General features: G+C 42.1%; 1 protein-coding gene across 5 annotated transcripts in view; it reads left to right on the top strand.

Moving 5' to 3' along the window:
• LOC120058235 (RNA-binding motif, single-stranded-interacting protein 1-like) overlaps positions 1 to 14,492 on the top strand; it is a 48,852-nt gene extending 34,360 nt beyond the window's left edge. For 2 of the 5 annotated variants that reach the window (XM_039006742.1, XM_039006745.1), the window contains exons 4-14: positions 44 to 141; positions 4,223 to 4,380; positions 5,196 to 5,275; positions 6,046 to 6,161; positions 6,480 to 6,526; positions 6,698 to 6,785; positions 7,231 to 7,281; positions 9,118 to 9,228; positions 9,523 to 9,600; positions 9,900 to 9,978; positions 11,913 to 14,492. In XM_039006742.1, the coding sequence (XP_038862670.1) occupies positions 44 to 141; positions 4,223 to 4,380; positions 5,196 to 5,275; positions 6,046 to 6,161; positions 6,480 to 6,526; positions 6,698 to 6,785; positions 7,231 to 7,281; positions 9,118 to 9,228; positions 9,523 to 9,600; positions 9,900 to 9,971 (899 nt within the window). In that variant the 3' untranslated portion in view covers positions 9,972 to 9,978; positions 11,913 to 14,492. The remainder of the gene's footprint in view (positions 1 to 43; positions 142 to 4,222; positions 4,381 to 5,195; positions 5,276 to 6,045; positions 6,162 to 6,479; positions 6,527 to 6,697; positions 6,786 to 7,230; positions 7,282 to 9,117; positions 9,229 to 9,522; positions 9,601 to 9,899; positions 9,979 to 11,912) is intronic. The other 3 variants (XM_039006746.1, XM_039006747.1, XM_039006743.1) reach the window with 3 other exon arrangements.
• The last annotated feature ends 5,579 nt before the right edge of the window (positions 14,493 to 20,071 follow it).

The following is a 20,071-nucleotide window of genomic DNA, read 5'->3' as shown; positions in this document are numbered from 1 at the left end:
ATAGTGAGACGTGTCTTGAGTGGTATGGTGTTCTGTCCCTCAGGTTACGGCTTTGTGGACTTTGACAGCCCTGCTGCAGCTCAGAAAGCCGTCACTGTCCTGAAGACCAGCGGGGTCCAAGCCCAGATGGCTAAGGTGAGGGTATGCTTGCAGTCTATTCCTATTCTCACACACTAACACCTGACAATACACAGTCTCCAATGGATTTTGGTAGTCCATTTATAGGCAGCAAAAACCTGACCCACCCATCATTACATAGATTAATAGGTTTCTCCCTGCCCGGGTTGCATGTGTACCTCTCAAGTTTGTCTGCAGCCCCCCTGTGACTCTGTGGTCACTGTGCAGTAACATGAGCCCATAGGTGTGTGTGTGTGTGTGTGTGTGTGTGTGTGTGTGTGTGTGTGTGTGTGTGTGTGTGTGTGTGTGTGTGTGTGTGTGTGTGTGTGTGTGTGTGTGTGTGTGTGTGTGTGTGTGTGTGTGTGTGCTTGCTTGTGTTTGTGTTATTGCTCTTGCGTTCATGTGTGTGTTCCTGCCTTTGTGTGTGTGTGTGCTCAACCATTTGTATGTGTGTGTGCTCTTGCGTTCGCTTGTGTGTGTGTGTGGTGGTGGTGTGTGTGACAGTTCCTAAAGGCATCCTGTCACACACTTTGGAGGGGCACCAGGGGTGAGTGGCGCCGACAGGCAGACTGTTGGGTGGAGAGAACAGGCTGGTGATACTCTGCGATGACAACAAGGTGACGTGCCGGAGAAGGAATTCCCCCTGGGGACATGTGTGTCTAAGCCTCAGCAGGAGCAGAGAGGACTCAGTGTGTCCTTTCTAAAGGAGGCTTATAGGGCAGGCGGTGTCCTAAATGACAGCCTATTCCCTATTTAGTGCACTAGGGCCCTGGTCAAAAGTTGTGCACTATATCGGGAATAGTGTGCCATTTGGGACACATCCAGTGTGTCCTTTCTAAAGGAGGCTCGTCTTGTCTGTTCAAAGGGCTCATTTACACTAGCCTACACTAGCCTTTTTCACTAGCCTTGGGGCGGCAGGTAGCCTAGTGGTTAGAGCATTGGGGCCGTAACCGAAAGGTTGCTGGATCGAATTCCCGAGCTGACAAGGTAAAAAAAAACTAGCGTTCTGCCCCTGAACAAGGCAGTTAACCCACTGTTCCCCGGTAGGCATTTCCAAACCTGGCTACGGCCAACTGGGCTTTGCGAGCACAACCAACCAAGGGACAAATTGTTGGGAAATACAGTATATTTTCCTGTTTCCTCGCTCCACATCCAAAGAAGATGTAACGGTCAATGGACGGTGTTCCAGGTCTGGAAAGTCTTAATGGGTTCAGTGCAGACTGGCACGGAGACAAGTTTGATCCCCTTGGCTTTAGGCAGGACAGGTGAAGGCTGCTTTTTGACACAATGCCGAATATTCTTGTCTCACAGAATCTTAGTTCTAAGATTACTGGAAAATGATTCACATGTGCTTGTATAAACATACAGTATATGTTTACAGTGTAATAAAGTAAAGTGTATAAATTAGATGAGCCATTAGGTTTTTTCTCAAGCTTCCTGGAAGCATTGCTGTGGAAATTTGGAGGCAAAAGAGGATGAAAGTAATGTGAAACTTTGAATAAGACTAAGTGGTGAAGAGGGATATTAGTTTGAGAAGCATGAGTCATGAGCCTTGCATTCTGCGTGTAACCGATCTAGCTTGCTGCAGCATTACTCACTGAAGTCACACCAGCTTGTGTCACTTTAAAAAGGCCTGACTTACTAGACCGACTGTAATGAAAGGGTTATGAACAGCGTACGTGTAGCTAGTTTGTTCTGGTATAGAATGTCCTTTGAAAGTCCTATGTGTCAGGCAGACTGAGCTGGGTAAAGCATTACTGGAGCAGTTTTGAGGCCAGTTTCTGGTGGGAGTCAATTGGGCAGAGAATTCACATGGTTGGTCTTCAAAGGGCCAGCAGGGGCTGTAATAACTTTGAACAAGGTAGTTTACAATCTTGGACAGAAGAAAGGGATGTAAATCGTTTGGAGATTGCCATGGCAACCGAGCCAGTTATAGTTGTGGAAATCAGGCCCGCAAAGCCTAAACAGGAATCCTCAAAATCCTCTGCTTTTTGACATGCCTCTGTGCACCTATTTAACTTTTCATTAAAATAAAGCCGTTTTGTGAGGAATGCCTAAATTTAATCTAGGCATTGTTCAAGGTAAAGGCCATTTAAAAGTCGGAGCCTTTTCTGTTAACTTTTTCTCATTATTACCAGGGCTTGCTTGGGCTTAATGAACTCCCCAAACAAAGGTATTTTCTTTCTGCCCGGGCAACATTTAATAGGCATTCACTCATTATTATTTCAAAGGCAGGTGGGTGGGAAGTCAGCAGATGAGGGTTTCCTGTTGAAAATGTTATCCTAATGGTATTTCCACCTAGATATGTTCCTTTTCATAGATGGATTGCATACTTCTATTCTCCCTTTCTAACATGTTACAGAAGGAGTCCAATATAACATAATAATGATACAATGTGTCTGTATCATAATATTGTAAGTGGATAAACTTGTTTAGGATGAAGTGAACATCCCCTAGTAATGACAGATGAGTGAGGTCTACTTTCCCACTTATTTTGGACATGAACAGATGATCGTAATAATAAACCTGTGGCCTAAGCACAGAATTTGGAGGGACTCCCTCTCCGGCTAGACAAGAAATTGCCAGGCCACCCCTCCCCTCCTCCTCCCCTCAGCCGCCACTGGCCCTTCTAACCTGCTCCGTAAGTTCTCCTTAACCTGCTCCAAAAAGTACATTTTGACAAAATCTGTATCCCTTCTAGACATAACCCTCAATGAGCACGCCTTAGTCACATTACTTGTTTTGCTGGTGACCCCATTCACTGCTGCACAAACAGATGTCTTATTTTGCTGCCAAATTTCGGTCCCTGCGTTTTAAGAGCCGCTTCACACGCACAGAAAGGCTTTTTTGTCTCTAATTTCTGTCAGATGATGGCGGAGTTAGGAGTTGAGTCGGGGCTTATACTAAGAGAACTCCCATTCGGGATGACTCACGGGTAAACCATGTGGTAATTATCCTACACTCATTCCTCCCTTTGAGCCACTGAATACATTACTAGTGGAATTCTCTGTGGAATACAGGTTGTGTGTTGACTAAGTTAGTTTGATTTTCCGTATATCGTCTATTCCATACTTCCTGTGTAGGCAGCCTGTTATCCTGAATGGATATCTGTGGCCTATTCAATATAAATGTTTTAAAGGCCATTTAACTGGATGAAGGCTTTACCATTACCCTTTAGGTAAGCCATAAAGGATAAAATGGTACGGAAGTCTTTTTGCCCTTGAATATAATTAGTGTGCGTGTGCGCGTGTGCGTGGTGAGCAGGGAGGATTGTTGCTCATGGCCACCCCCTCTTTCCATTCTAGAGAGCTTTTTACAGTTATTAGAGCAGAACACACACACACACACACCCTTTTGCTGCTGAGTGCTGAAACACACTCCTCCCTTCCTCCATCCATCCCTCCCTCAACTCCTCACCAATCCCTCTGATTGAACACCTCCACTGGGTGCTTTGCTCTGCTGTTCTGTGTGGTGCCAATTCATTGTTCCTAATAGTTGGATGTAGATTTCTCTGTCAGCGTATTAACTTAGTAATCCAATCGAGTGTGTTAGGCTGGGCTCTGAATGCGGCAGGACGCTGATGAATATTAATGGTGAGCGGCTGCTCCCCGGGGACCCGTAGCCGTGTCTTATGTTTCTGCTGATGCTATTGAAAAACAGGAAGAAATCAGCTGATGTGGGTCTCAACCAGCCGTGTGCTGCATGCAAATCACTATTCATGGTGACCCTTTATTAGCTAAAAACCCAGGCAGACAAAGACAGTGGATGTCGAGAGAGGCATCATGGCCAGGGTTAACCCCATCACGGTAGTCTAAGAGGTCTCAGGGTGTCCCAAATGGCACTCTCTTCCCTATACAGTGCACCACTGGGCCCTGGTCAAGGGCTCTGGACATACGTAGTGCACTATATAGGGAATAGAGGGCATTTTGGGACACAGACAGAGAGTAGGAATTATTCAAGGGATATGACTGCCGTGCCTGAAACTGAAATTGATGCCAATAAAGAGACGGAGTTGAAATGTTTGAGATCTTTTTTCCAGGTGTGTCAAGGTTGTTCTTAAGTGCCATTAACACGTCAATGCTTCCTGTCTTTTATCACCATGCAGCAACAAGAACAAGACCCAACCAACCTGTATATCTCCAACCTGCCGCTGTCGATGGACGAGCAGGAGCTTGAGACCATGCTCAAGCCCTTTGGCCAGGTCATCTCTACCCGAATACTGAGGGACTCCAATGGAACCAGTAGAGGAGTGGGCTTTGCAAGGTCAGCCACTAGTAGTAGAATGAACAGGAGCCACAACCCAACATTCCTGAATGGTGTTTTTATTCACGTGACTGAAATTGATAGCCTAAGTGCCGGTCCATTTGTGCTATCACGCCAACTCCTTGTCATTCACTGTCGTGCAAAACCAATGTTTGGCTTGGCATGGATAGCAACAGAGTTTACAAGAGCACAAACAGATCAGACTAAAAATGTATTATCACGTAATAAAAATGCACAACTACATTGCTTGATTATAGGCAATTATAGCCCAGGAGTTATTGTATTTCCACTTTTCCCCAGAGAGGATGAGTGAACACACTGTGGTTAGCCGTGGATTTTAATGGACAATGAAGAGTTAATGTTTTGAAGTGCCAGTTGAAGATCAGTTTCATTATGACTGGGATGGTGTAATTATAGTGTTAATGTGGGCCTCCTCCTTTCACGCTCACATAACAGGGCACTTGACTGACTAACCTGAAAGGGAGGCCAGGCCCTTGATTCACAAAGCAGAAACACTATCTTTGCTTCATAGGAATGTCTGTCTATGAGAGGGTGTGTGGTCAAGTCCCTGCCTGCATGCATGTTACCAATGATCCAGAGCAGAGATATATTTACTACATTACATTTATATATGAATATATATGAACCTCAAGTGCACTCTAGGACCTGCAACCAAGATTAAAGCCCAGGATATTGACCCATTAAAAAAGCATTTATTGGAAGGTCTGCATTTATATTCAGTCTAAAACAAAAAGCACTGTAGGATGCCACCATGCGATTCTGCAGTGTAACTTCTCGTCTCCTGCATATTTCAGAATGGAGTCGACAGAGAAATGTGATTCCGTTATCTCTCACTTCAACGGGAAGTTTATTAAGACACCACCTGGAGTTACTGGTAAGGGACTGATTTCTAAGAACCAATAATTGTTCACCCTGTCAGCAGCTGCACTGGCTCTCAAGGGTTCGCTCTTTTATTAAACAGCTTCAAATGACAGTAAAAGGTGGATTGCCTATTGGTTCATTGGGATGTGAACCAATACAGTGAGTGGTCAAGCAGCGGATCTGTGGTCCCTTCAGGTGTCCAAAAATGGCATCCTTTTCCTTATATAGTGCACTACTGTTGACCAGGGCCCTAGTGAATCAGGTGCCATGGACCCTCTACTAAGAGGCAGAGTGAAGAGCGGCCTTCTGTGGCTGGAGAGCTGCCTTATTTGCCAGTTTAAGCTATTTAATTGGATTAATCGACTGAAATAGTGTCCACTGGCCCTGCCGCCTTTAGGAAAGGACAGGGATTACAGGGCCCCAGCTGACAAATGAGATGTCTGTGTTTCTCAGCCGGGCTAAAAAACACTCAGCTTCCATGAATGACTGTATAGTAACATTTACATTTGAGTCATTTAGCAGACGCTCTTATCCAGAGCGACTTACAGTAGCAATTTGGGTTAAGTGCCTTGCTTAAGGGCACATCAACAGTTTTTCCACCTAGTTTACTCAGGGATTCGAACCAGTGAATTTTTGGTTACTGGGCCAACGCACTTAACCGCTGGGCTACCTGCCTCCCCCGTAAGTGATTCAGACCGCACCATGCATACTGTAGTAGTGTTTGTGTGATTGTGAAGCCCCTCTCTCCCTTTGTCTCTCTCCCTCCTCTTTCTTTCTCTCCAGTGCCACCGGAGCCCTTACTGTGTAAGTTTGCTGACGGCGGGCAGAAAAAGAGGCAAAGCCAGTATACATTTTTGCAGAATAGCCGTGCGTGGGCTAGAGACGGCGATGCTAGACTGGTGAGTGCTGCTGCCCTTTCGTTTCAGCATGCATGTTAGATGGAGTGGGGTTGCTGCACACGGGAAGAGCACATCTATAAGAATGGTGTTTAGATTGATTTTTACACATCTAGTTCCAGTTTTAATAAACAGACGTCAAGGTTAAATCGTATACCTAGAACTCTTTGACAGAGTTATGAGGTGTACGTACAGTAATCAGTCTCCACAGGTGTCAAGGGGAGATTTGTTTAAGGCTAATGTGACTGTGTGTGTGGGTTGCCTCAGGGTATGAGTTATCTTGTCTCATTTTAGCTCTCTTGTTCTTTTCTATGTCCCCAGGCTGGAATGACCCTCACGTACGACACCACAGCGGCTATGCAAAACGGGTAAGAGCCACCGCAACAAATCCACTGTGTTCACATTGCCATTTTTTCATTATGTCAATTCAGCATTTTTGTTGTTGTTGTCGTAAACTGTGAGTAAGGAATCAATCAAATCAAAGTCTTATCATTTTGTGGTGTGTAGGACTTTAGAAACGTTTGAATTTCCCTCTACAGATTTTATGCGTCTCCATACAGTATCGGAAACAGGATGATTGCTCAAACGTCCATGTCTCCATATCTCTCACCTATCTCCACGTACCAGGTTGGCATCTACCTCATTCAATTGATATGGATGGATGGGTTTGCATGACTTTGAGTAGCATCACTATTCTACACAGACATAATACACACTTTCTGTAATTGACCAGGTCTATATGTATGTATTAACCTTTTATGACACTTACCTCAGAGGGCTCTCCTTAGACGGCTGGGGCTGTGAGAGGTCACTATGGCCTTACTCCCTGGATTGTGATCCACATGGCACCTTATCCCCTAGTGCACTAATTTTGACCATGACCTATAGAGATCTGGTCAAAAGTACTGCACAATTAGTGCACTTTATAGGGAATAGGGTGCCATTTGGGACGCATTCTATAGTGCTGAGCCAAACAGAGGCATGTGAGCTCCTGAAATAGCTCTCTCCCTGTGCCTGCCCTGTGCCCTGTGCTGTGCCAGTGTGTTTACAGAGTGTATGTGTGATGTTCCAGGTACAGAATCCCTCCTGGGTTACTCACCAGCCCTACATCATGCAGCACCCAGTAAGCCCAAATAAACAACCTTTCTTGACCCTCTCTGTCACGCCCCCTGCTTATTTTCTCATCATCTCCTATCCTTGTTTTCTTCCCTCACCTTGGAATGTAATGTTTCTCCTTTCTCTTTTCTTCTCTCCTCTTGTTGGAATGTCTTGCTTTTCCTCTCCTTCTCTCCTTCCCTTCTCTCCTCTCTCTTCTGTTCTTTCTTACTCTGGGCAGGTGTAGATCAGCTGTTTGCAGGTGTTCCCTTTGCTCTATGTTTAGAAAAGAGGAGAACTAGGGAGGTGAAAAGCAGTGTTGTAAAGTACTTAAGTAAAAGTACTACTTAAGTAGTTTTTTGGGGTATCTGTACTTTACTTTACTATTTATATTTTTGACAACTTTTACTTTTACTTCGCTACATTCCCAAAGAAAATAATGTACTTTTTACTCCATAAATTTTCCCTGACACCCAAAAGTACACGTTACATTTGGAATACTTAGCAGGACAGGAAAATTGTCTAATTCACAGACTTATCAAGAGAACATCCCTGGTCATCCCTAATGCGTCTGATCTGGCGGACTCACTAAGCACATGCTTCTTTTGTAAATGATGTCTGAGTGTTGGAGTGTGCCACAGGTTATCCGTAACAAAAGAAAATGGTGCTGTCTGGTTTGCTTAATATTAAAAATTTGAAACGATTTATACTTTTACTTATGATACTTACTATTTTAGCAATTACATTTACTTTTGATACTTAAGTATATTTGAACCCAAATACTTTTAGACTTTTACTCAAGTAGAATTTTACTGGGTGACTTTCACTTTTACTTGAGTCATTTTCTGTTAAGGTATCTTTTACTTTTACTCAAGTATGACAATTGGGTACTTTTCACCACTGGTGAAAAATGAAGATGGATGGTAGTGAGGACACACATACAGGATGTGACTGGGCACTCTGGGATTTACTGGCACTACGGTGTTGAGAGAAATACTAGAACCAGGATGCCTGACTCTCTTGGTGATGCTCACCACTCACCACAGGACTAGTTGGAAGCGCTTCAAACATCTTGTGTTTGATGACTGATTCCATTTTGGTAGGGAGATGAGTAATTGTTGTCCTGTGCCGTATAGTCGTACCTGCTTTTACAAGGAAATAGTGGTTCCCAGTGGGTGTTTTTCTTACAAGTACTTCCATGTGCCTCTAGCTTGCTAAATAACAATAACCCAAGATTGTCAGTGGCTGCTTCCCAAATGCACCCTCTTTCCTATGTAGTGCCTATGCCTCTGGTCAAAAGTTGTGCACTATATACAGAATGGAGTGCCATTTGGGATACATCCAGTGACTTCTATAGTCAGTGTGGCCAGCTACCTTGTATTGTGGATATAGGATATGAAGTCTGACACACTGAGCTCACTTGATCTCTCTCTCTCTCTCTCTCTCTCGGTCTGAAACCTAACAGAGGGCATGCCCTTGTGGAATGATACATGATTCAGGAAGGGAAGGGTTTAATCTAGGTATTATTCCAATGCTCTCCAGCTCCACCTATCTGACCTGACTAGTTCCAGAGACTTAACAGGATGGTTGCGTCTCAAATGGCACCCTATTCCCTTTTCAGTGGACTACTTTTGACCAGGTTCCATAGGGCTCTGGTCAAAAGGAGTGCACTACATAGGAATTAGCGTGCCGGTCTGTCCTTCTTTCTCTCTTACACTGTCTCTCACTCCACTGTCTCTCACTTGCATGGTATTCATGGATGTGTGTAGCATTTATTTGTTATACGTACAAAGAAATATATGTTCCATGAATGTCTGTGTGCCTCTGCTACCGTGCTCTCATCCTCTCACACTCTCTGTCCCAGGGAGCGGTGATATCGCCCTCTATGGACCATACTATGTCACTACAGCCTACATCCATGATGAGCCCTCTCACTCAGCAGATGAGTCATCTCTCCATGGGTAGCACAGGAACGGTGAGCGATCTGGGGTCACAGGGTCAAATACGTCTAAACTGTGTTCATGTGTTGTATAATTAGAGCAAAGGCCGTATGTGTCAAGCGTCTCAGAGTAGGAGTGCTGATTTTAGGATCAGTTTAGCCTTTTAGATCATAATAAATAAGATAACATGGACCTGGTTCTAGACCAGTGCTCCTACTCTGAGACGCTTACATACGGCCCCAGAAGTACATTTGATGTCGGAATCTGTATTGTATATAGTGCATTTTAGATGGATTTATGCTAACACAGTTCTGTTCTTCCTTGTGCAGTACATGGCTGCCAACTCTATGCAAGGAGCCTATATTCCCCAGTACACACACATGCAGACCACAAATGTTCCAGTGGAGGTTTGTGATTAGCTTACTATTCATGAATCATATTTTATGCTGTCCTGTACCTTAGCTGTACCTATAGGGCCAGTTTCCCAGACACAGATTAGGTCTAGTTCTGGACTCAAAAGTTATTTCAGTGGAGAATCTCCATTAAGAATTATTTTTTTGTCCTGGACTAGGTCTGTGAAACTGGCCCATAAGATTTTAGCTATACTTACAACTTGGTTGTTTATAGATGCTAGATAAAAGAGGTAATTCACATAGATAACACTTCATGTATTTATAGATGGTAAACTGCTTAATTTTCCTTCCAGGACAACAGTCAGCAACACCAGGTGGAGTCATCCGGTGATCATTCCCCTTACACCTACCAACAAACCAAGTAATACGGAGGTACAGTCAGCGTGGGATCTTTTTATTATGTCGTACATGCCGTGCATCTCAAATGGCACCCTATTCCCTATATAGTGCATGAGTACAGTTAGAACTCTGGTCAGACTTAGTGCACTAAGTCCACTAATATGGTGCCATTTGGGACCAGGGTGTTCAGCCTAGCCTATATGGTTGTGGGTAAATGTTTTATATTATGAAATAGATTGTTTGGATCCTGGATGCTGATTGGTTGATAGCAGGGAGTTATTCACCACAATCCCCAGGTAATGCCTGTTAACAGTTCCATGTAAATTGTCAATGCGCATCCACTGTGTCACAGCCCAGCCAGGCCATTCATAAACGTAATCTCCCCTGGAAAAAGGCATTAAGACCTTATGGTCCCATGTGGCTCAGTTGGTAGAGGATGGCGCTTGCAACGCCAGGGTTTTGGGTTTGATTCCCACGGGGAACCAGTACAAAAATCTATGCACTCCTTACTGTAAATTGCTCTGGAAAAGAGTGTCTGCTAAATGACAAAAATGTACATTTCCCCATGCTTGTAAGCCTAGCATTAGGTTTGTCTCAACTTTGCTGCCTGCCTCTCCGACCTGTGCAACAATGTTGCAATCTCCCCTGTGCCATATGAACATGTCCAAAAGAGACTGACAGCTTCTCTGAGCCAGGTGAATTCATTTATCAGGATCATTATAATGGATATATCCATAGAAATGGCAATAGAAATAAAGGTAAAACAAACAAAAATGCACATAGTCTGCTGTCATTTCAGCTGCCTGGTGTGATTGTGAGTTAGTTTTAGTTGGCTAGCTAGCAAAGCAGAAGTAGCTAGCCTACGTAGCTGCATGCCAATGATTTGTCTAGCATAGCAACCATTGCAAATAGAATGGATAAAATGAATGGCCTGCCTGTTTGGCTAGCAACTTCACAATCTCAGAACTAACAACTGGCTTTTCCTCAGACCATATCGCCTGGTGGAAGGATGAAAGAAAATTAATTGACTCATTAAAATAACGTTTTTAATGAAAACATATTGTTCATCTTTTTTAATGTTGGGAATCGTCCTAGCCTATAACTCCCTCCTAAGGGCTGTTTCCCCAGGCCTTTCGTTCCGCATTGGGCCTAAGAACAACCCTTAGTCGGGAGTTTTTCGCAACGATAATCCCCGGGTCTTCATGCCTTATTGCTTAATGATCAGTTTTCAAATTCTGATTGAACAGCAAGTTACATCTGACCAAATTGGGGTTTGTGTGTGTTCAGACAGCAGTAATTTGCTGACATGGCTAGTTGTCATAGTAATGACTGTTGTGTGCGCAGTGGTGCAAGCTAATTAGTGGTGCTGCTCGTGCTTCCTATCACTCAAGAGGTTATGTAGCAAGCTAACGTAACAACAATGCCTGCCATGGACGTTTCCCAGTTTCTTTGAATGTTCAAAATCATAGTGTAAGGACACTTTTAAAGCCTCATAGGATAAGATGATAAAACTTTCAAAACGAGTCCTTTTTGGCTAGCCACAGCAGTCAACTAGCTAGCTAGGTAGCTGTTTAGCTCTCTAGCACGTTCACTAATTTGTTTGTAAACAATTAACAAGCTAGTTATCTACCACATGATCTTGTCAAACTGTCAACAGAGTAGCTAGTGAGCAACAAGATATGCCAAATAACAGTCTAAAAACCACTTCTGGGCAAGTACATCACATTTGACCGTTCAGACACAAGTCGCATGGCCAGGAATCAGATTTGTATCTGATTTCAAATGACCTACCAAGGTTTGAAATGTGGCTTGAAATATGCTTTTTGGCTGTTCAGACTGCAGGAAAAAGAACAGATTCGAATCGGATATGCAAACAAATAGGATTTAAGTCACTTCAAACTGCAAATGTGCACAAGGCTTTAGTACCAGAGTGTACAATCATTTGACTGTCTTGGTTGTGTCCTCAGGTGTGGTAGGAGCCCAGAAGACAGAGTGGGATGACAGTTGAAACAATCATGGCTGCTTCTGGTGATGGATTGTGCGTTAAGGATTTATCCCCATTTTGTACAGATTCTGCAATGATTTACTTTTGTTTGTGATAAGAAAAACAAGTGAGACAATTTTGGTATAAGTCCCATGAGGTGCAAATAAGTGATTAATTTCATCAAAGGATTCAAATTCTCAAAAAAAAATAAGAAAAAGTAGTTGTATTTTACTAAAGAAAGAACATTTATTTTTTACCAAGAATTGTCACATGGATGCAAGAACCTATAGAGGATCATGTGACTTGTTGTTTATGGTGCATGATAGTAAAGACGTCTTTTGTTAATATTTTTTATAATTGAGTTTTTCCTCTTTATTTTGTACTGGAATAGAATTTTCTGAAGTTTTATTATTTATCTTGAAAATGATGTTTTGTGCTTGCTGTGTGAGTGTTGCTATGGTGACGTGTTAAATGTTTCTTATTGTAAAGTGATTTATCTTAGTGGTCTAGATTGATCTTTCCATCTAGACCACAGTAGCTATATAGGCAACCTCCTAGGCTAGAAATGAGGAAGTCACGGTGAGAGCTATTGCCTTGTAAATCAGCGAAATAGGGCTTTTCCTTTGGATATAGCAAAATAAATCTGCTGTGCTTAAATGTTCTTGCTTTTCCCCTCTGAAAACGAATCTGAAGTAGAAGTTTTTGAGAAAAGAATGTTTAGAGTGAAATTACCCTCTAAATCTGATGATGTTTTAATAGGATGTAATGTTTGTATAATCACAGGGCCTTAAATGTCTCTGGTTGTTTGAATGTGCTAGAAATTCTGTTGAATTATCACATTTTGAATCTTGCCTTTTTTTGATTACTTGGTGTTGTAGATTAGCCTAAAATGAGCTTCTTGGGGTGGGGATGGAATAAGGGAGGGCGTGGTTGTGTCTTTTGGGGGATGTTGTTGTTCTTTTTCACTTTCAGTTGAAATGCAAAGAGGCAAACTTCGATTTATCAAAGCCTTCCAGTGCAACTTACGGCAAACGTTTAATGGAGTTTTAGTTGGGGAAAAACTGAGATGAATATGTAGATTTTATTGCACCCAGCTCTTTGATAGGAAACAAACAAGCTCGGCACTTTCAATTATGATTTACTTCACCAAAGAACTGTGAGCTAGTAAATTGAGGAAATAGTTAAATTTCTCTCTCTAACCAGGATGTAATTGACTTTTTGCCAGACTAGATTGCAGTTTGGAGAATGTGCCTTTTTTGTACATGTACATTCAGTTGTCATACGTTTTATGGGAAAATATGGACACAAACAAGCATGAAGGACAATTTGGATCCAACAAGTGCCACACACTGATTTCGTCACTACAGAAAAATGGAAAATGCAACGTTATAAAATGAATAAACCAGGAAAGAAGACAGTTTGAAACTATGAAATTACAAAAAATACAATAATAGTTTGTTTTGACATTGTGCAACAGAATGTTATTGCTAAAGTTTGATAATTTTTTATCATAGTAGATTTGAACAGGCTTTATGATTAAGTTGTCTTCCAGAAGCCTGTGTTCTGGCCAATAGATGGTATGTTCTGGCCTGATGGTCAGACAGACCGACCAGTTATCTACCTCAGAGTTTACTTTCTCCTCTGTATTGAGCCGGGTTAGCAGGTCCAGCCCGCCCTTCCAGACCAAACGCCATGCTCAGGAGCTGGCAATATACACTTGTTTCCTTTCAGGTTGTTTTTAATACTTTTTGATTTTCTTCACAATAATTGTTTTATTTTTTATGACGTATTATTATAATCATTCAGAGGAAAATTGTGCGTTGAGCGTGTTTAAGTTGTGTTCAGAAATTCAGTTTCATAGTTTCAAAAGTAGAACTGCTGCTTTCATCACAATTCCAGATTCCAGAGGCTAATAAAAGTGGTTGAAGATAAATAAAAGCTGAAAGTTGTGGTATTTCCTGGATCTGTGCTCCTGAGAACATCATTGTTGCTTTGTCAGAGTCCAGACAGACTTGCAGCAGCATTTCCTCTGAAGTCAGCTTGAGTTGAGTTACCAAAGTAAAGGGCCATTGTGACTATACTTGAGATTTCTGTGAAACGCCTGAGACTGATAACTAATACTGTTGAATTCTTGTGAGGGTTATGCTGCTAGTAATGTCTGAACCAAGTGCCATACTGCGTCTGGGTCAAGAGTTGGAAGGGTGCATAAAGAAAGAAAAGCTAATTTAATTAACCATCATGTTAAACAGTCATTCAGTTATATTGAAAAGTAGTAATTTATGAAGAGAGAAGTTTTGTACAGATCGTTTGAAGAAACAAAGGATTTTCATAGAGATATCTATATGAGAGTAAATATTAGATTTTTTTTTTTAAATTTTTTTTTTTACATGTGCCACACATTTGCCAGTGGTAACTTGTATGTCCAGTTTATGAGAACTTTCCTCTATATTTTTGTTTTGTAGAGTTTGTTAAAGCCAAAAATATTTTTTTCAGTGCATTGTTACTTAAGCATTATTTCTGTTCATTTCTTCGAATTTTTTTAAAATAAAAACTTCCATTGGAATTCTTCTGTGTTTTGACTTTCTGTGTTGGTGTGAGAGAGGAGAGGTGGTATTATATTGATCTCTGTCTGTTGTATTTCCCTGGATTCTTGCCCATAGTAAACACACACCCTCAGAGCTGAGACAATTGCTTATTAAGAGCTTGTTCATTTCCTAGCAACATGACAAAAAAAAGAACTGTTATAAATTACCATCATTTACGTTATAGGATCTCTATGCCTAAAACAGAATTCCCCGAAGTAATTGTCTTTGGCTGTAAAATGTTGTTTCACTGTCTTTGCCTCCCTCTTTCTTGCTGATCAACACCCTACCCCACCAATCCACTGTGGAGTCTGTATTGGAGGTACTTCATTTGACCAATGGGAGCTGCTCCTGCTCTATACAAACATACATTTTGAGAGTTACATTTATCAATAACAATTGGAAGACAAATTAAAGGATATATTGAAAACATATGACTTTGAAGATAAAAAAAACAAAACAGTTTTATTAGCTTATTTTATTTTATTTCCTTACAGTGAAATGTGTCAAGACCAGAAAAATTTGAAGCATATCAGAAAACTAGCATATCTTTGAAAAGTTAATTATATTTTAACCTTTTATTTTTGTCTCTTTTTGTAAATGATACCCGTGACCTCTGTTTCCACAGATAAGGTGCTGAAGGAAAACAATTTCAGCAGTTCCCGCTGACACAGCCGTTGCTGTGTTTTTCTTGTGGATCTTCCTCACAAAGCCAAAAGCTTTCAGGAAATGATTGGAGCGACAGTACAACATGGCCTGTATAGGCCTATCTCCTTACCAGCGACTGGCTCACCAAGGCCAGGGAGTGAGATTAATCCTACAGTAGCAATTTCCTCAGAGCACATGAGAATTCTAGTCATTGGTCTCAACACACTGACACTCTGACCTTCCCTCACATAGAGTTGAGATTGACACTGCTCTCTCTTACAATGAAGATATGTGACACATTTCCTCTCGCGACAGAGGGGAAACTTATCTATGAGGTCCGTTACCTTTGCAAATGACAGGCTCAAGAAAAGGAAATTGGATAAATGGGGTAGAATCATACCATGTCAATCCAACCCGATTAATATAACTCTGACAATGCAATTCATCATGAAACTTTTGTCTGTTTTATTTCTCATCTTGTGCACTGTTTTGTAAGTCAGCTATGGAGGCAATCTAATCAATATACCAGGACTCACTGCTCTAGTCTGTCATTAGAATGCCTGAACAGACCTTACTGTTGAAGAGACCTTCTGTTGAGTTGGACATACAGTGTGTTTGGCACTAGCACATTCACAGCCCTGAGGGTGAGGGCAGTGTAGAGATTATCATCAACACCATCTCCCGGTCACAGTGTTAACATGCATGTCCCTGTCTCCGCCAGGGTGAGCGGTGACAGGAGGGAGGCTAGAGGGACTGGGCCTTGGAGAGGGCTGTGGCCAGGTCTGGGTGGGTGGTGGATGGGAGGGAGGATAGAAGGACGGGAGCTTGGAGAGGACCATAGTGGCCAGGCCCTGGACTGGCAGATGGGTCTTCCTGGTCTCCTGCAGGGTATGGTGCCACCCGACGGGAAGCCATGAGCAGCAGACAGACAAGGAGCCAGATCCATGCTGCAGCTGTCTGTGGCTTGCAGCCAGCTGCGTCTACTGTACAAGCCGGGCACGCCTTCTGCCTCCACTATAACTATATCATACTACCCGTTCTGCCCTTTTGTCTGGCTGCAGGTAATATCAGCACAGCAGCTTTCCAAGAGGAGCCATCTCAACAAAGGTATAATGATTGTGCCGTCTACGAAAAATCATGTCTTCTGTTCCACCAAAGTATGTGGCGTTTACACAGGGAGAGGACAAAGAGCTCTTGATCTTTTCTGGACTTTTCTGAAACATCAACCTCCTGCATCTCAGTGGAGAGTGAACTAACAGTGGTATCTTTCTATCTGACCATTATGTTTGATCTGTTACATTTAACATTCCGATGACGCTGAATGGCTGGGTGTATTGCTCTTCTGCTCTGTCTTCACTCACAGAGGTTCCATCTAAAACATTTGCTCGGTATCAGGTCCTGGAGGGCTCCTGAAGACAATAACTGTATATCCATATTTACTGTAGGGGAGAGTGGGGTAAGTTGAACCGCCCATGTTTCTAGGAAACGATACACAAAATTAATGAATTAATAATTTGACCAAATATTTTGGAAGAGGCCATCATTTAATGGAGTGTGTGAAGGAAGAAACCACATGGAAAAAGGGGTAAGCAGGTAAAAAAAGTTTCAGCAAGTCAAATTTAAAAAAAATTGTGTTAGAGGTTTCATGATACTTGTATCTATCTTTAACTTCAATATGAGATCTTAAACCTAGCATGCAAGTGCATCCTTGTTTCTGTGTGGACTAATATAGTCCAAATGTTCAAAGTACCGGTGCAATGCATTCTATTTTTACAGTGAACACTGTCCGAGTGAGGCTACAATACATTGAGTTTCACTGAGAAGCTGTGAAGCCAGCTGTAGCCTATTGCTATTAACCTCTAAAAGTCTAAGCCATTGGGGGAGGGTTCTACTAAGCTAACATATGGAATTGTTTTAAAATGGTCCTACAGTACCATGGATCCTTTAGCTATTTGATTTTGAATATTAGGACACCTTTAGTTATCAAATAAATATTGAGCCTTTACTACTATAGCCCATAGAAACACATTGAACAACACTTTCATAAATGGCAAAAAGAACAGTAAAAAAATGTATCATAAGGAATAAGGTTTTGAAGTGTCTGTCCTATATCTAGGAGATATAAGAAAGCTCAAGAAATATTTTAGTTTTTTTGGACGCATATTTAACTCCTTATTTTTGTTGGCACAAAACTACCCCTGTATTTTCATCCATTTGTATGGGTTACCTTCAGACGAGTCCCGTGACTCTTGTGGGGATCATAGAGCAAAACAGAGAACACCATCATGTTCGTGACAGTCTCCCCTTTCCACAGTGTAGCCCAAACAGTTCGGACGCTACAGACAGAAGTTGGCACATCAGGGTTACCGACTTCAGACGAGTCCTGTGGGACTTGAGGGGGATGTAGAGCAAAACGGCACCATCGTGTTCGCGAGAGTCCGTAGGCCAAACCGTTCGGACACTACAGACGTTTCTGTGAGAAGACCACCTCCCACCTGCTGTGTACCGGAGAAAACCTTGCCTGACAGGCGGGGGCGAAGGACACTGTCTAAGGGTGTTGCTCCCGCCTACCGCTAGCTACCTGTACACAGCAGGTGGGAGACTGGGTGACACTGTGTGCTAGCATCACTGTGCACTAGCTAGCTTGATGGTTAGCTAGCTAGGACACGGTGTCGCCCCTGCCTCCTGCCTCCTGCCTTCTGTGTACTCCTTAGGAGCAGCTGACTAAGCTAGCACACAATGTCGTTCGCTCCCGCCTGCCGAACACCGGCCCTGGCGTCATTAACAGAACTGAGGGAAAACAGTACCCGACAGGCAGGGGCGAAGGACATTCTACCGGTGTGTACCAGCTACAGTTGTCGCCCCCGCCCCCGCCCCCGCCTCCGCCTCTTCCTCTTCTGTGGGGTTTATCGGCTGTTGGCATCCAACGTTATGGTGGATTACCGCCTTCTATTCTACTAGAGCGTCCCTGCCTCCCACCAATGTACTGGAGTCATAGCTTATAAATTGACCAATAGAAGTATCAAGAGGGGTTCCTGCATATACAGGATTGCCCATGTGCAGGAATGCCCGAATTACGGGCTGCAGTTGCACCCTTCTCCCTTCCACCGCAGATGCAGAAGGCTGACATATGCGGGTGCGGTGGATTGAGACACAGCCCATGCAAAAAAACAGACATATCTAGCTTAAACTGATGGAGATTTTTATATTATGTTACTTAGATTGTCGCAATCTTAAGGATTGTATTAAAGAATGTGAAAGAATGTTGTGTATGTTTACTATTGCCTGGTTGTGTTCATGAGTCTTATTAAAGAATGTGAAACAATGTTTACTGATCTTCATTAAATCGTGTATGGCTATTTATATTTTATATAGGCCTACATTCGATCATGTGGGCAGGTATGTTTACTGCTTTTCATTCAATCACGTATGGCTATAAATATTTTATAGGCCTATAAATTCGTTGATATGGGCAAAATATTGTTAATATAGCCTACATAAATTGGTTCAGTTATTGCCTAAAATAAAACTATTGGTATGGGCAGAATATTATATATATATATATATATACCAGTCAAAAGTTTGGACACACCTACTCATTCAAGTGTTTTTTCTTATTTTTACTTTTTACATTGTAGAATAATAGTGAAGATATCAACATGATGAAATAACACATATGGAATCATGTAGTAACCAAAAAAGTGTAGTAACCAAAATATATTTGAGATTTGAGATTCTTCAAAGTAGCCACCCTTTGCCTTGATGACAGCTTTGCACACTCTTGGCATTCTCTCAACAGCTTCATGAGATAGTCACCTGGAATGCATTTCAATTAACAGGTGTGCCTTGTTAAAAGTTAATTTGTGAAATGTCTTTCCTTCTTAATGCGTTTCAGCCAATCAATTCTGTTGTGACAAGGTAATGGTGGTGTACAGAAGATAGCCCTATTTGGTAAAAGATCACGTCCATATTTCGGCAAGAATTATGCCGCTCGGTCATTGCTCATCCATATATTTATATGTACATATTCTTATTCCATCCCTTTACTTAGATGTGTGTGTATTAGGTAGTTGTTGTGGAATTTTTAGATTACTTGTTAGATATTGCTACACTCTCAGAACTAGTGTCACGCCCTGACCTTAGTTCCTTGTTTATGTCTCTATTTTGGTTTGATCAGGGTGTGAGTTGGGGTGGGCATTCTATGTTTTGTTCTATGTTTTGTATTTCTAGGTGTTTGGCCTGGTATGGTTCCCAATCAGAGGCAGCTGTCAATCGTTGTCTCTGATTGAGAACCATACTTAGGTAGCCTGTTCCCACCTGTGTTGGTGGGTAGTTGTTTTCTGTTTTGTGTATTGCACCTTGCAGAACTGTTCGTTTGTCGTTTGTCATTTTTTTTTCAAATGTTCGTATTTATTAAAAGTATTATGAATACTTACCACGCTGCACCTTGGTCCTCTTCTCCTTCTCCCGACGACGTTCGTTACAACTAGAAGCACAAGCATTTTGCTACACTCGCAATAACATCTGCTAACCATGTGTATGGGACCAATACAATTTGATATGATGATTTGATTTGAGAACATCTCAAATAAGCAAAAATAAATGAAAGTCCATCATTACTTTAAGACATGAAGGTCAGTCAACACAAAACATTTCAAGAACTTTAGAAGTTTCTTCAAGGGCAGTCGCAAAAACCATCAGGCGCTATGATGAAACCGGCTCTCATGAGGGCTGAACAGGAAAGGAAGACCCAGAGTTACCTCTGCTGCAGAGGATAAGTTCATTAAAGTTAACTGCACCTCAGATTGCAGCCCAAATAAATGCTTAACAGAGTTCAACTAACATACACATCTCAACATCAACTGTTCAGAGGAGACTGAGTGAATCAGGCCTTTATGGTCGAATTGCTGCA

The sequence above is a fragment of the Salvelinus namaycush genome, chromosome 13, assembly GCF_016432855.1.
Source record: "Salvelinus namaycush isolate Seneca chromosome 13, SaNama_1.0, whole genome shotgun sequence".
In the NCBI taxonomy this organism is placed as follows: Eukaryota; Metazoa; Chordata; class Actinopteri; order Salmoniformes; family Salmonidae; genus Salvelinus; species Salvelinus namaycush.
Note: the sequence above shows the minus strand (reverse complement) of the source record. Positions and strands in the feature narration are given on the sequence as shown.